This window comes from Paramisgurnus dabryanus, chromosome 21 (genome assembly GCF_030506205.2).
Source record: "Paramisgurnus dabryanus chromosome 21, PD_genome_1.1, whole genome shotgun sequence".
NCBI lineage: Eukaryota > Metazoa > Chordata > Actinopteri > Cypriniformes > Cobitidae > Paramisgurnus > Paramisgurnus dabryanus.
In genome coordinates, this window is record NC_133357.1 from 4,836,652 (window position 1) to 4,853,543 (window position 16,892).

At 38.5% G+C, this 16,892-nt stretch overlaps 1 protein-coding gene across 3 annotated transcripts in view; it reads left to right on the forward strand.

The window, feature by feature from the left end:
- Positions 1 to 16,892, forward strand: part of nfatc2a (nuclear factor of activated T cells 2a) — a 38,214-nt gene that overhangs the window by 12,479 nt on the left and 8,843 nt on the right. For all 3 annotated transcript variants that reach the window (XM_065285234.2, XM_065285233.2, XM_065285232.2), the window contains exons 5-9: positions 1,672 to 1,844; positions 3,260 to 3,400; positions 12,425 to 12,480; positions 12,572 to 12,704; positions 14,154 to 14,870. In XM_065285234.2, the coding sequence (XP_065141306.1) occupies positions 1,672 to 1,844; positions 3,260 to 3,400; positions 12,425 to 12,480; positions 12,572 to 12,704; positions 14,154 to 14,870 (1,220 nt within the window). The remainder of the gene's footprint in view (positions 1 to 1,671; positions 1,845 to 3,259; positions 3,401 to 12,424; positions 12,481 to 12,571; positions 12,705 to 14,153; positions 14,871 to 16,892) is intronic.

Genomic DNA, 16,892 nt, shown 5'->3' on the forward strand with positions numbered 1-16,892 from the left:
TTGTGCCAGGGCTAGCATCGCTAATCATAGCTTACATCAACTTTTACTAGCAGTGATTTAGCATGCCAAACTTTACACGTTGAGTAGAAACTTCACGTGGCAAGCCCAACCTGTGCTTTTAGTGCACGCCAGCGTGTGAAATAGTCTCCCAAAAACACTCTGATCTTGTTTCTTTCTTCAGAGGCCTTTCACTTCTTGTCATATAATTCGTAGACACTTTCTCTTGCGACCCTCAGACATTTAAAAAAAAAACACGGTGAGAACGCAAGCTTCAATAAATAGTTGAAACCGTAGCCCATCACACATATACACCTGAAAGTGCACATGTGCAGAAAGCGAACCTAGGGACGAGCACGTACGACGGCCTTACGTCAACATATCATCAGAATGATTGACAACTGGGATGACCAATAGTCTTGATGATCCACCCAGAAAAAAAATATGATGCTATACCTTTAATTCTTCTTAATGTTAGTTAATGTAAATACAGTTATTCAAGTTAGTTCATGGTGCATTTATTAATGTTAACAGATGCTTGATTTTATAAATGTATTAATAAATTAACATGAACTAAGATTAATAAATGCTGTAGAAGTACTGTTTATTGTAAGTTCATGTTAAATAAAACATAAACTAATTGTTAACATATACAACCTTGTTGTAAAGTGTTACTGGTGTGTTAGGGCGGATGCTAACAAGTTGCTTCATGGGACTACACACTTTGTTGGGTACTTTTAAAGTCATCATGCATGAATATCTCAAAAACAATGCAACATAGGCACAATTCCCAATAAAGATTTATTCACGGAGAATTTTCTTATTAGGGAACATGTTTTTAAATTTGTTTAATAAATTTTAAAAGAGCTGTCGGAACTTGGTGGTGATAACGTTGATGTCAAGAGATCGTGGTGTAGTTCGCTTGTAGCCTAATGCTGCGTTCACACCAGCCGCGGGAGAGGCATCAAGCGTGAGTGATTTCAATGTAAAGAAGTGTTGCGTTGACACGCGTCTGGAGGTCTTGCGGCGTGAATTATGCGTTTAGCCAGGCACGGTAGACGCGATTCCGCCTCATTGGCGCCAATTGAGCGTTGCCGCGTAAAATGCGCAAATTGAAAAATCTGAATTATGGGGAAAAACGTGTTGCGTTAACCAATCAGGAGCTTACTGTAGTAGTGAAGTGATTACAGGAAGCAAGCAGAGTCACAGAAGCCCCTCCCATGGGTCGCGAATTTTCACGTGAATGTCCCGATGACTAGAATTTTATGCGCGAATGAAGCGAGTACATTCAAAATGTTCAAGCGTCCAACTACGCACGGTAGACGGGAATTTGACGCCTTCAACACGTCTGGTGTGAACCCACAGTAAGGTTAGCTTTTTATCGCATTTAGACTTCATAAAAGTTGTGTTCTGTAATCACAAAATCTGTAAAATTTATATTGTTGGACAAAACGTGTATGTGTCATAAATGTTTGTTAAACACAAAGCTTATTTTTTGAGATAATTCATATGGGAAAGATGAATGGGCTTTTTGAAGAAGGAACCAGTGTCCAGCTAACTTCCGGGTTGGCCTACAAAAGGACCTCATCCCTGCAGCAATCTATTTAACACGTTCTTTATGGGATTTGATTATTTTATGCCAAGAAATTCTCAATGGTTTTTCTTCTCTCACAGAATTGATTGTGCCGGAATTCTGAAGCTTCGAAATGCAGACATCGAGCTGCGGAAAGGGGAGACGGACATTGGCCGGAAAAACACTCGTGTTCGGCTGGTGTTCCGTGTTCATATTCCACAGCCAGGCGGCCAAAATGTGTCTCTCCAGGTGACTTCACATCCCATTGAGTGCTGTGAGTACATTTTTGAAATGACAGATTCAGATCGTTCATGATAAGGTCAACTTCAAAATGAAACTGACATTTAGGTTTCTGGTTTTATTATGAGTGATTTATCAGTGCATGTTACTGCAAAGAAAAAACATTTGTATACATAATCTTCTTTTATCAAAAGGTGTTTCACCTTTTAAAGGTTAGTGTTTCCTGAAAGGTCTTTGAATGACTATTTGCAATGCTCTTTAGATGCATCATATGCCTGTGTTCGATATCCCATCTTGAATTCAGATTTGTGTTTTCTGATGTCACACAGGGTAAACAAAGCAAAAAAAAAAAAATTTGAAATGAAATATGAACTCAATAGATTAAAACCGTTTCTGAATTAAGCCTGCACGATATTGGTGGGGAACTCGACATGTTTTGTTTTTTTCTGAGATGTAAATTGTGATATGATAAATATTGGATGACTTCACCAGATGAAGCTCTGTTTGAGAGGATTTAACTTCTGCTTTGCATTTCTTGAATAGGTTACAGATTTGTTTACAGAGAATTTTGTGATTTCTCTCTGTCATTTGAAACCATTTTTATGTTGTGTAACACTGGCAAAGACATCCCAAATAGTTTTCCTTTAGAAATAACTGTTCTGGATGTTCTGCCATGTAACTTTTGCAGAGGCGCACATTGCAACGTCTACGCTGATATTATATATTACGCAACCCTATTCTGAATTATGACTTCTTGAACTTGATTTTTCAGATAATTTCACATTCTCTATTTGGACATATCCTCATTTGTGGCTAACGCTTCATTAACTTATCGTTAAACTATAGCACGTCTGTGCACAACTGTCCAAAGGTCTCTCTTATTGGTCTTTATCATAGTTACTATAGCGGATATTGAATCATAGTTGTTAGGAGATTAGTTTCATGCAGATGTTAATAACATGAATTTAATCTTCTTGCAAAACAGGATTTTATGCTCACTCAACCTAAAGTAAATAAAGAGGTGATGGATCATCCCGTCTGTTTGTTAACAGGGCCTAAGTCAATTTGGCCAAAGCAAACCACTTTCATATGGTAATAGCTTATTAAACTGCAATGCAAATCCCTATTTAAAATTTTAAAGTAAATAAAAATAAATGGATTGTAATGGTAATGTTAGTCTCAAATACTAGTGTCACTAGTTTAGGGAACCTAAATATTTTATTGCTTAACCACCTACAAAACAAATGTGGTATTTTTGCACCCAAAATTCACATATATTTAAATATGCAAGACAAAAATATTACTATTTTGAATATCAGATGATTCGTCTGGCTTGACCAGCCAAGCATATCTAAAATTTAGCTCAATAAAATACCTAGCAAAGTAAAAATAACATTTATGCATTTTATGTAACTAAACACAAGTACGAATCACTTTGTTCCTCTTTAGCCCAGAGATCTGCTCACGAGCTGCCCATGGTGGAGAAGCAGGACATGGACTCCTGTTCAGTTCTCGGGGGTCAGCAGATGATTCTCAGCGGTCAGAACTTCAGCTCAGACTCAAAAGTCATCTTTACAGAGAAAACTCAGGGTAAGTGCTGTGAAATTGGCTCGATTTTAGAGAGATTGTGCTTATGAATCTAAACTGAATGAATGCAATATCAGTTAGATTGATTTGACTGCATCTTCCTGTCGAGTCAACATAAGCAAATATTTGCACTTGGTGTCTTCATTAAATGATCTTCATGTACGCAGTAAAATAGAGCAAGTGTATTCAGAGCACATTAAAAAAAATTATATTTAATATTATTTATTATAGTTTACTATATAGTTCTTTGGCAGAATAAAGTTCACGTCAGCATATTTGTTTTTGGGTTATTTTAATTTTCAAGTACAGTACATGGATGAATTGCTCTTGTATAGCTCATTGTTAAAGCATTGTGTTAACAGCACAAAAGGTCATGGGTTCAAACACAAGATACAAATACTGATCAAACAATTTATATCTTGTTATGAACTGTAAGATGCTTTGGATAAAAGCGTCTGTCAAATGCATTTATATGCATTTATATGTAGTGTAGATGAAATTATTATAAAACAAATTTGCATTTATGGTTCATATTAAGCTGTATAAATTATTTGCTTGTAATGGGAAAGTTTTTTAAAGAGTGAACTAAGGACAACCTGTAACTCTTTCGACATACTCAAGATTTGTGTAGATAACAGCTAGTTTTAAAACAGCAGATAGTCATGGCCGATATATCTTGTCAATCAAAAAAGAACAGGAATTATATGAATGAATAACATTTAGAAAATTTAATCTTCAGAATTAAGTTAATGCAAGTTAATATAACCACCAAGCGATCTGTATCGGCCGATATCAGTCTTAATAATCGGCACTGGTGAAAAAATGTAATATCGGTGCATCTCTAGATTTTTATGGTCTCTAATTTTTTTAAGGTTGACTGCTAAAATGCTTTAAACTATTAGGTTTCACTGTTGTATTTTTATTGTACAAGTTTTTTTGAGTCTTTTTTGACCCCTCCTTTTGTGCATTCTGTTTATTTTATTTGACTTGCACACAAATTTACCCATCAACAATTTGCATTATTTTAGAGATAAGAGGCCAAGCCTCACTGTCCCTCCTTTGTGTTGTTTTATCTTTCGAGCGTCGATGAGTGTGCCGCCTTTGTGTTTAACGGCAAAAACACGTAAAACAGCTCTCGAGTGTGGTCTATCACAATTGTTTAAAAATAATGCACAGTGGACCAAAATCACACAGTCGGCTGATTGCTTTCTCTTTCTGTGTGTGCATTTATGAGTCATTCTTTTAACCAATATGTACTTGAGTTCAACAACTACTAGAACTTAATAATTACATAATTATCACGGACACACACACATGAACTCAAGTTGCAAGTGCAACTTTATTAATGACAGAGACCTCAGCAGAACTTTGTGGCGAGTTTATTTTGAATTGTGAAATTTTTATAATTCAGTTTTTGATTGAATACAGTGTCAGCTTCACATACTGACAGTGGGTGATCCATTTCACTTTCTTGATTCAGGGTTCCCACAGGTTCTTGAGATCTTTGAAAGTTTGTGAATCTGGGGAAAAAATAACTGTTGTTCCCTGAGAAGGGAACGAGGCGCTGCGTCTCTCTTGCCATACTTTCTGCATCCCTGTAACGCCGTCTTTGGCAATATTTCAGATAGCGATATACTTCCTGGCTCCTGCATCACCCTGTCTTTGTGGTTAAGCCTCACCATTGGTTGAATTTGATTTACACATTCAGACGCACTTACTGGAGGCGTCCCCAAAGTGTCACCGCAGTGACGCAGCGTGAGTTCCCTCGAAAGGGAACTGTAACAATGTATCTTAAAAGGTAACACGATGTAACCTTGCTTTCACTTGAAATGTGTCCACCCATTTAGTCCTTGACTTTGAGGGTATTGGACCTGGAAAGTCCTTGAAAGGTCCTTGAATGGTCCTTGAATTTGAAGTTAACTAAGTTGTGGGAACCCTGTTACCAGATTGATTTACGTGTTTGTCTTGTAATAAAATCGATTAAATTTTTTTAAAATAATAGTCTGTTTAAAGAAGTCGTGCCACTACACAACTAAAGTTGTATCTACTTGACTTGAGTCGTACTGACTCTAAAGTCGCTTGCTAAAATCACATTAAACATCATATTTCTGACCAACAATTAAACCTGACATCAACTTTAAAAACTAAAAACACCTTTTATTCAAAGTCTTGCCTCACACGAATCTGTCTAGAGCCCCTCCCCCAGTCTTTATTGATTGATGATTGGTTCTTTTAACTTTCGTCACCCCATTCAAAGCAACAGCAATATTGTTAAATCTAGTATCTTTGTTAAAATGTAACAACGTTACTATTAAGCTGACATTACCGATACTACCAATTTTCACCCCCTCTCCTCCATTCACCAGTCACGTTGAGCCAACTTTTTAAGATCCAGTCATTTTCCAATGGCATTTATGTTTCTATATTTAATATCCTGTTTTATTCATTTTACGAAAGTTAATGGCTTGCAAACTGTTTATAGTCAGCCTAAATTTTCATGTCAGTTTTTCATATCTTGAAAAGTTTAGCTTCCCCAAAAACCATATTTGTTTTTGCTTGTCACTGACAGGTTTATGAGAAGCGCGTTCATCGAATGTGTGTGGAGAGATTATTGTTTTGTTTGTGTAGTGCGTGTTGCCTGCAGGTGCCATTGTTATGTCTCTGTCACACATTGTGTTCTTTCATGCATGCTAAGCGGCAGATGAATTGTGCATGGGCTGTGATGGCTCTCTATTATTGACAGGCTTTTCTGATGTGAACAGGTGGTAACTAGCAGTTCGGCTTGCAAATGAAATCCTGTCACAGCTGTGTGATTACAAAGTCTGTATCAAAGTCCTTGCTGTGGGTCCTCTACTTCATTCACCGTATTCAAATGTAGTTTGTTTGTCTACTGTTGTTTAGAGTCTGTTTTATTGATGTACGTGATGTGTCGGCTAGAATTTGTTTGTTTGGTAGAATGCTAGGCTCTGTTTATTGATCTGTGTTGTGCTTTAAGTACTGGCAGGTTGCATGGCCTTTTCACAGTGTCTAATTTTTGTAGGCTAACCCAGAAGTTAGCTTCACATGGTTTCCATCTGCAAAAGTCAATGGGATTTTTCCATAGGCTTTTGGTTTATTGTGAAAAACGAGCTCTGTGATGAAGAAAGGTTACAATATCTACCGTTTGTCCATTAAGATAATCTTCACAATTAAACACAACCTTTATTAGTTTTAAAGTTTACTATGCATTTACATTTAAATTGCATTTACTAGAAATTAGAAGCTAACCTTAGGCCTTAAACGAACTACACCATCGGCTCTCCTAATTTTGCCAAGTGGTTGATGTCCTCAGGGCAACATTTCAATTAACCAATCAATAACGTATAAATTCCCTTTGATTTTAGGGTTCAGTTATTGTTAGGGTTGGAGTTTGGGGTGGGATTAGGTTTTATTTAAGAATGTTTAACAACACATGTTGCTTTGAGGACATTTTTTACTTGGCAAAATCAGGTCGAAATGGTTGCTCGACTCCATCATCACCTCCAAGCTTCCGACAACTCTTTCAAACTTTATTAAAATCATTTAAAAGATTATCCCCTGATAAGGAAACAGTCCTTAACTCTTTCACCGCCATTGACGAGATATCGCGTCAATTAAGAGAAAACGCTTCCCCGCCAATGACAAGATTTTCCGTCTTTCCGCAATACCGCTATTATCCACCAGGTGGCGCCCTTCCGCAACTTTTTAAACCCGGAAGTATTGCCCTATGTCAAGCTGCTGCATGTCCGTGTCTGTTTTAAAGATCGCTCTGAATGGGATCTCTATGAAAAGTCCGTCACAAAAATGGAATTATCTCTGCTTTTTGCTCAAAATGTGGTGTTTTTACAGAAACCTACCCATATTCAAAAGCTGATTACAAAAGGACCACTAAAGGTAGGATGAAACGATTTTTTTGTTTGAAAGCAGAGGGTCTGTTCTTTCATTTGGTATATTGTATGTTTATATATTTAAAGAAGAACATTTTCTGGAAGGCATTAAACTTTGGTGAAAATCATGAAAAACGCTGGCGCTGGCTGGCAACTTTTTTTAAAAATGCTGGCGGTGAAAGAGTTAAGGAAATAAGGAAAACGTGAATAGAGTAAATTTTTGGGGAATTGTGTCTAAGTTGCATTGTTTTTAAGATTTCCAGACAACGTCTGTAGTTCCATGTAGCAACTTTTACCAACCTCCCTTTTTAAGATGAGTAAAAACCAACCCAGTCTCACGGAGTTGCGTATAAATAGCAGTGTGAAAATCGTGCCATACATACGCCAAATTTCAATTTAGCATGCATATAATACGCCAGTTTTCCCTATTCACTTAAACGGTTTCTCAATTTTTTGCTTTTTTTACCATTGTCGCTTGGGTTTAGGGTTAAATAAACTTTTTGTTACATAAAAATGACATCCTAACCAAAACCCCAATTCCAACCCCAACTCCAAGTGACCATGGCTTAAAAATTGACAAAAACATGAAGAAACCTGTATATTAAATAACTTTCTTAAGCAAATCTCAAATCTAACCCTAAATCCAAGCAGAAATGGTTTAAGAAACAGAAAAAAAAATTAGAAACCAATAAATAAAACGACAAAAAGATGTGCTGTTTAAGTGAATGGGGAGAACTGGCGTATCATATGCAATACAGCTACATGAGACTGGGTAGTTAAAAACATAAAAATTGCGAGTGGGGTATTACTGCTGTGTATTAAATGTGTAAAATATCTTCAACCAAGATCTTACTTGAGGTATTTACCAAAAACCCCATTTAAAAACGTGCTGACTTTAGGAAGAGCAAACCAGAGGTGCTAAAATGTTAACTCGTTTCCGGGTTTTGACTACGAAAATACGTTATCTCTTTTTTGTTCATCACTAACACATTTACTGGTTTGTGTCCTTAAATACAGTGCATTATAAAGCATTTAGACACCAAATGGTGGGTACACACCAAAATATTTTTTACATCTTATAAGATTTTCAAAATGTGATAGACCACAAACATGAGGATAAAAAATCCTAGATTTAACCGTTTTGCACCTATAGTGTGTGGTGTGCCATGATGTGTCAAATACAGCACACAACAAGAACAGATTTTTAACCAGAGTCTCGACTGTGAACACAGAAAATCTTGCGAGACTTCAGAATACGCATGGCAGACAATATGCAGGAAGAAATTTCAATGATAGTGTTTGGAATGATTTTCATAGAAAATTCAAGGGAAATAAAGAAAAGGGTTTGGGTGAAGTCATAGAGACAGCGGGAACATGGACTGTTGATGTTTACTTTGCATCAACTTCACCGTACTGTGCCATGACTGCTTCCATCTTCTATCATCTCACTTTCTGATTGAATATTGTTTCATTTCACGTGATAATCTCAAGAGCGTGCGTTTGTCCTCAAGGTTCCCCACACACATTAGGATTTCTGATCGTAAACATGTTTAATATTTTAGGTTCGCGATCGGGCGGCTCCAATGTTCTTTCGATCAGGTTCGGACACTCTTAACACACCTCACACCAAGGGAAAATCTGATAAGATAATCTGTAGAACCATCAAGATAATCGGGACATAGCTAGGATTGTCGGAAGAGGGAAAATCGGCCGAAAATCAGCCAGATTCTTTTTTGGTGTGTACTAAAGTGTGGTAGAATGCACACATTACAATAGTAAACGCACACATGTTGATAAAAAATTAACACTAAAAGCCCTGCCAAATGAGTAAATGTAAATAAGGCTGGAGACTACTTGATGTTAGTTTTGGAAAACGATCCAGCATCTTCTGTTTGATATTTTGTGCATCAGTGTACAGAAAATCCTTCAATCTTCTTATAACTCAACTGTCAAAATACTTGATTTTGTTATGCAATTCTGCTCTAAATGTGGAAATAATGAAAAACAGAAGGGGATGGCTGTTTTGTAGTGTTTCTCTCCTTGACAGGCTGTTTTGGATCTGTTTAACTGTGAAATCTTTAAAAAATGGGAGACAGCTGTCTTTGGCCAGAGTTTTGTTGGCTCTAAATGAGAGACTCTCTGCCGAGAGCTTCTACTCTCAAAGCCTCATTGGCCAATTATAAGAAAAAACAAACACAAACCTATGGTATTCTCATGAAGGAGCTTTGGAACGAACTGCGATCGGACAGAACGGCCAAGGAAGAAGCTCTTGCCACCTGTCTCGGGTGAAACAGAGAAGTTTGATCATAAAGCAGTTTTTAAGACGTTATCCTGGCACTGCTTGTGGAATCCCCCTCTCTGTTGCTGACTCATTTTAGCCACATGTGTCTCATTTTCAACCTGATGAGGGGTTTCCCACTCGTTGCTAAGATACGATGCAAAATCGCTCCTTGTTTAATGATTAATTCAGTTGGAATGCTACACTGAACAAAATTATAAATGTAACACTTTTGTTTTTGCCCCATTTTTATGAGCTGAACTCCAAGGTCATGTACCAAAAAGGCCTATTTCTATTCAAATATTGTTCACAAATCTGTCTAAATCTGTGTTAGTGAGCACTTCTCCTTTGCCGAGATAATCCACCAACCTCACAGGTGTTGCATATCAAGATGCTGATTAGACAGCAAGATTATTGCACAGGTGTGCCTTAGGCTGACCACAATAAAAGGCCACTCGAAAATCTGCAGTTTTATCACACAGCACAATGGCACATATGCTGCAAGTTTTGAGGGAGAGTGCATTTGGCATCCACCAGAGCTGTTGCCTGTGAATTAAAGGCGTTCTAAGCGAATCTGCGAGACATTAGTTTTTGTTGACGTTTGAATTGTTTTCAAACAGACGGAGCGTAGCTAACTCCTCCCCCTCCCCTCCCTTCCGTGCTTTTATGAACGCGCCCAACCCACACCCCCAAATCCTTTTTGACGTTTGGCTGGAACACTTTGTTTTGTTTTGTGGTGCTAGGTTTGCCCACTATGTTGTTATTGCCGTTTGTGAAGCCTGGGCTGTCTACAGAGATCGCGTTTTTTACAGTTTGATCAGCGGACAGGCAGAAAGCAGATAGTGAGGAGATGTTTGCTGTGTATAACAAAAAAAAATTTATGGTCTAAAACGCGTCAATTCGCTTTGAGCGCCTTTAAATGTTCATTTCTCTACCATAAGCCGTCTCCAAAGGCATTTCAGAGGATTTGGCAGTACATCCAACCGCCGGCCATGTGTAACCACACAAGCCCAGGACATCCACATCCAGCATCTTCATCTCCAAGATTATCTGTGACCAGCCACCTGGACAGCTGCTGCAACAATCGGTTTGCATAACCCAAGAATTTCTGCACAAACTTTCAGAAACCGTCTCAGGGAAGCTCATCTGCATGCTCGTCATCCTCCTCGGGGTCTCAATCTGAGTGCAGTTCGTTGAGCAGATATTAAAGGGAAACTCCAGCAAAATATCAAAACTACCCAGTGATGTACGCAATCTGAGATACACAGGTCCATCATCTTTCAGAAAAAACACATTTGGAGTTATTTTAATGTTAAATTAAATGTCCTTGCTCTTCCACGCTGTAGAAAACAGGGTTCAGGGAACAACTTCTGACTTTAAACCCCAAAAAAGTGCATCCATCCTTCACAGAAGTAATCCACACAGCTCCAAGAGGTTCAAAAAGGTCTTCTGCGGGTAATCGATGTGATTTTTTTTATGAAAAATATCCATATTTCAAACTTTATAAACCGTAATAACTAGCTTCCGGCAACAACATCATCTTAAACGTGCTCAAGCACGATTGTCCCCACTCCCCCATAAACTTGCAGTCACATTGTATCTTTATCGATCCAAGCATGAGCTCATCATTAGGATGTGATTGTTTTGAAGAAAACAGGAAGTAAAGCACTCTTTCAACACGATATAGTAATATTCCATCATAGTGTTAAATTTGTGGCTTCTATTTTGAGTCGTTTGGGATGCAATGACACAACAAATCTTTGTTCCCGTCTCTCAATTGTGACCCTGTGTGTGAATCCATGTCTCATAATAAACATCGAAGTTTGATTTCATCCATTAATTTAGCTTTGATTTCAATCTTTGACATGACCTTTCTTAGTCAAAATTAAAGATATCTAGGTTATATTTTCACACAATGTTCTTTATGTTATGTGTGATGATTTTATGTAGAAAACAGTAAATTACAAAAGTGACTTCAGCTAGGAGATCACAACTTGTAGAGAATTGCTTTATCAATGTGAAGATCATGAGTTCAAACATACATACTGATAAAATGTATTGCTTGAATGCATTGTAATTCCCTTTGGATTAAAGCATCCGCCAAGTGTGTAAATGGAAAATTTTATCTGGTTGTTTTTAAGGCAGACATTTGAAACTTTCTTGATTATGTGCACTTTAAACAAATCTTGTCTCTGACACCGTATGGGCATATATTATTAATAATAATAATAATAATAATAACAATTCATTACATTTATATAGCGCTTTTCTGCAGCACTCAAAGCGCTTTACATATGAATGGGGGAATCTCCTCAACCACCACCAATTTTATATATATTGTACTGTATAGTGTGCTTTGGCTATCCTGTTCTGAGGTAAGCAGTGATGTTTGAGGAAGTGGGTGTGGATAGAGATGCAATTGGCTCATACCACGTGCAGTCTCTATTGTATGGGAACCAGTCAGTAGGCGAGAGATTATGTAAGTACGACGGTGACCTGTGGCAAGGATTGATGTACACAGACGTTATCGCCCACTTTTACCTGTCACAACAAAGCCACGGTGTTGAGTCATTATGAACAGGGGAAGATGCGATGTTTGCCAGTGAGAAGGTCAAAACATCACAAATAAAGGGAACAAGAGATAGTTGGCCAAACCCGTATTTCCCCATATAACTTTGACATATTATGGCATGAGCATGTGCGAAAGACTCAAAAGATATGAAAGTACCAGCATTTCCTAAAAATTGAATAGTGCTGAGGTTGTATGACTGTTTACTGTATGGTTGGTTATCATTGAATTTCAGAAGTGTATTTGTTTAATTTTACAAACATTTATCTTTACAGACGGGCAGCAAATTTGGGAATTAGAAGCCACAGTGGACAAAGATAAAAGTCAGGCAGTAAGTCCAGCAACTTCTTTTTGGTGAATGACTGAAGTAGTCAATTAACTTCCTATATATATTTAATAATAAAAATCGATGTTGTTTACAGAGCATGCTGTTCATCGAGGTGCCTCCATACAGAGACCCGTCCATTTGCCTTCCAGCCAAAGTGAACTTCTATGTGATAAACGGAAAGCGGAAGCGCAGTCAGCCTCAGCATTTCTCCTATACACCTTTACCAGGTATGCATCGTATTATTGATGTACCTGTAGTCGATAATATGATCACTTAAAACTTATCTTTGAGCATCAAAATAGCATACAGTATGTTTTTCTTGTAATAATACATTTTCATGCCTTTAGAATAGCTTGAATGTAACTCTACACCCTTGCTTCATTTAGTATACGCCAAGCATGAATATGCAAATTAGTCCCCGCCTCCACTTAATCGCACCGGCTTGGACTATAGATGTGAATATGCTAATTAATCCCCACCTTCACTTAACCGCACCGGCTTGGACTATAGATATGAATATGCTAATTAGTCTCCGCCTCCACTTAACTGCACCAGCTTGGACTATAGATATGAATATGCTGATTAATCCCCGCCTCTACTAAACCACACTGGCTTGGACTATAGATATGAATATGCTAATTAGTCCCCACCTCCACTAAATCCACCAGCTTGGACCATATATATGAATATGCTATTTAGTCCACGCCTCCACTTAACTTTTGTCGCCGCCAGCATTTTTTTGCTAGTTGCTAGCCAGCGCCAACATTTTTCATGATTTTCACAAAAGTTTAATGCCTTCCAGAAAATGTTCTTCTTAAAATATACAAACAAACAATATATCAAATGAAAGAACAGACACTCTGCTTTCAACCAAAAAAGTTTTATCCTACCTTTATTAGTTCTTTTTTTATCACCTCTCAAATATGTGTAGGTTTCTTCAAAAACACCAAATTTTGTGCAAAAAGCTGAGATAATACCATTTTTGTGAAGGACTTTGGATAGAGATCAGATTCATAGTGATCCTGTTTGCTCTAGGGTGATAGTTCAGGGTTGCGGAAGAGCGCCACCTGGTTGAAAGAATTGTCATTGGCAAAGAAGCATTTTCTCTTAATTTACGCGATAACTCGTCAATGGTGGGGAAAGAGTTAATTGCACCAGATTGGACCATAGATAAAAATATGCAATTAGTCCCTGTCTCCACTCAATTACGGCAGTTCAGACTATAAAATAAATATGTGAATTAGTTCCCGCCTCCACCTAATCACACCAGCTCATGCCAATATAAACGAAGATAGATGTAGCTGCTATGTCTGGATGCGCAAGTTGCGTGTTTGCATCATGTATTCATTTTTCATGCCGATGTTAGAGCATTCCCACTGTACGTGTAAGCAGAGCATTCTCGCATCACAGCAGTGCTGCAAACGTTTCAGCATTGAGCTTGTGTGGCATAGCTATGACTCAAAATACTGATCCACTCGTTCAACTGTGTTGACGTGATTGGTTACAAGTTGTTACAAATGTTAATCTACCTTCTGTTCATTAATGAGTGCCCTGCATATTAAAGTATTTTATTTCAAAAGATCAATAGAAATCCTGTATTGCCATTATACCTACACTTTAAAGTCCAGACGATTTAGAATTTCCTTCATAGTCATTTCCCCATTTCACTTCCACAGTTCCTTCTATTAAGACCGAGCCTGTTGATGACTATGAATCTCGGCAGGTGAGATACTCCATGACACACATGCTCGGGGTGTCTCCGCAGTCGTACTTTAACCCACGCGGGGTCATCGGCCCAGACAGCGGACTGTTGCCTGCCCTCGTCCCCTGCCAGCAGGCTCGTCTGGGCGTCTCTCCTCCAGACCACCGCTTTCAGCAACAGAGCCCAGTAATCTACCCCCGTCTTGTAAAGGGCTTGGCAAGCAATTCATCTGTATACCCACAGACAGGAGCCTCCATGATACCCGACTCCCATCGTTCAGTACTGGTTCATACGGGTTCCCCAGCTCAGTCCTCTCACCTGGGCGCCCAACATCCCAACAACCAGCATCCCTCGATCATCCAGTTCTCACCCACCAACCACCACCTACTCAGAGGAGGAGATCCTCCGGCACCACAAACTCCAGAACATCAGCACATCATTTATTGTGAGGGCTACAACCAAGGTGTAGCAGCAAACCGCTCCCCTGCCCAAGCCCAGGCACCCCAGCAGCCACAGAATTACCCCACGGTCATCCAACAGCAGCCATTCGTGCAAAGGGTGGCCAAGGAGAGATCGCCTCCTGTCCAGGCTGAGCCCCAAAGATGTTCCTCCGCAGAAGAAGAGAGAACCAGCTCTCCTGGAAGAGTCACGGTGAAGGAAGAGAACTTGGATCAGGCCTACCTTGATGACGGTATGGAAACAATTGCTTAGTATAAGTAATCACAGTGAACTGGATTTTCCTTTTATGTTTAGTAATTTTGGCCAGATTTACCAACAGCTTGCGCCAACACAAACTATCTTTGGGCGTTAAAAAACTACTGTCAGGATTTACTAAAAAAACATGCAGTAAAAAATTAGCACTGTAAAGGCGTGGACATGGTTGCTTTTGCGACTGACCTTGTTGTTTATGTATTTGTAGGAGTTTCCCTCCCAGACGCAAAATTTTGGGAGGCGAGAATTTAAATGAATTATGCAACGTGATGTACTAAAGTTTGCGCTTGGGAATTTACTGGAAATTGTGCCAATATTTAACGCCAAAAAAGTGTGTGGTTCATTATGGAAATGAGATGTTGCACCTGGTTTCTTTAACGTGCGCCTTGTCAGTAAACCAACCGCAGACCTCTCCCAGCAATATTTAGTTTGGAATCGTGATTTCACGCTAATTTCGTAAACCTGGCCATTTACTGCACAAAAATGGTTTTAAGCAAAACATTTTGTAACAGTATAGACTTCAAGTTATTATTGGACTAAATGTCCCCTTGTAGTCAAAAAATCTAACTAATCTTTTATCAAAGAAATGTTTTTCATATAAAAATAATGTTATTTATGTCTTTAAAGTAGCTTCAGTGTAACTCTACACCCTTGCTTAATTTACTATATGCAAACTATAAATATGCAAATTAGCCCCTACCTCAACTTAATCATACCAGCTTAGACTCTGATCCACTCAGTCAACACATGACGTGATTGGTTACAGATCACGTTTTTGGGACTGTCGTTGGTCTGCCAAATGAGTAAATGCAAACTTAAAAAGTTAGAAAATATTTGCAAATCACTCCACACCGAGCTGCAGAGATGTCTGTCAACGCATATTGATGTAAAATACGTAGGTGTAGAAATCCATCAGTCATATCTAGCAAACAGATTCATTGTCTTTATCGCATTCAAACTGCATTCGGACAATGGCAGGAAGAGTTTTATTGTCAAGTCAGTGCTACTTTAGTTCCCTTTCACTCACATTCTCACACCGAACATGCTTTACTACAGTAACTTTAGTTAAAGTGTGGTATTCTAGTAAAACCAGAATAACCACAAATTTACCCTCGTCTCACTATACCAACATTTTACATGTGATTTTTTTTTTGTAGTAACACTAAAAATAAAATGCAAATAAATTCCAAAAACTGGTTACTAGAGTCTTACTGTAGTAGTTCCCTGATTATTTTTCATTAGGAACTGTTGGATAACAGAAAGCATTGGTGTTATATAAATCTGGATGGATGAATGAAAGATTGATTCTCTTTGCTTGGCTTTTGCATCTTCTTTCCAGTACCCAGGAACAGTAAAGGAGGAATGAATAAGCTGTTATTTTGTCATTTTTAACTTGAGAAATTATAATGACTTTGTTTGCCATTATTCTGCCAAACCATGTTTTAAAATACGATTCACTTCAGTAACTTCTCTTTGGTCTTCATTACTCCACATCCGTGCATTACTTTCGCCTTTTATCTGACAAGGAAATGGGTACATATTTGACCTTGCGAATAAAAAAAGAAAAGAGAACTAAGCAGCTCCAAAATTTCTTGGACATGTTGACACTGTTATGATTTGCAAAACAAGTGCCATGGTAACCCATTGTCAAAAAGTGAAATGGGCTGCCTGGGAGAGCTGGGGAAAGCCTTTTTGTTTGTTATACTTGGCCAGGGCTTCACCTTGGCCCCGCGCCCCCCAATACTGCGGGGAGATCCCGCGAGAGGATTTGCTTTTTTCCACGTCGCGCTCTTGCCAATCTGGAGCACAGAAGTCCTATTTGCAGCTGGTGCTGTTCTTCAGCGCGATCTGAACAAGATACTGATGGGCGGGAGTCTGCAGGAAAGGGAAAAGGGCCATGTTGGATGGAAAAACTGAAGCGGATAGGATAGGGAGCCAAAGATGGAATTTCTTCTGGATACTCTTAATAGGGTTTCCCTGAGTAAACAGCAACGCCATAACC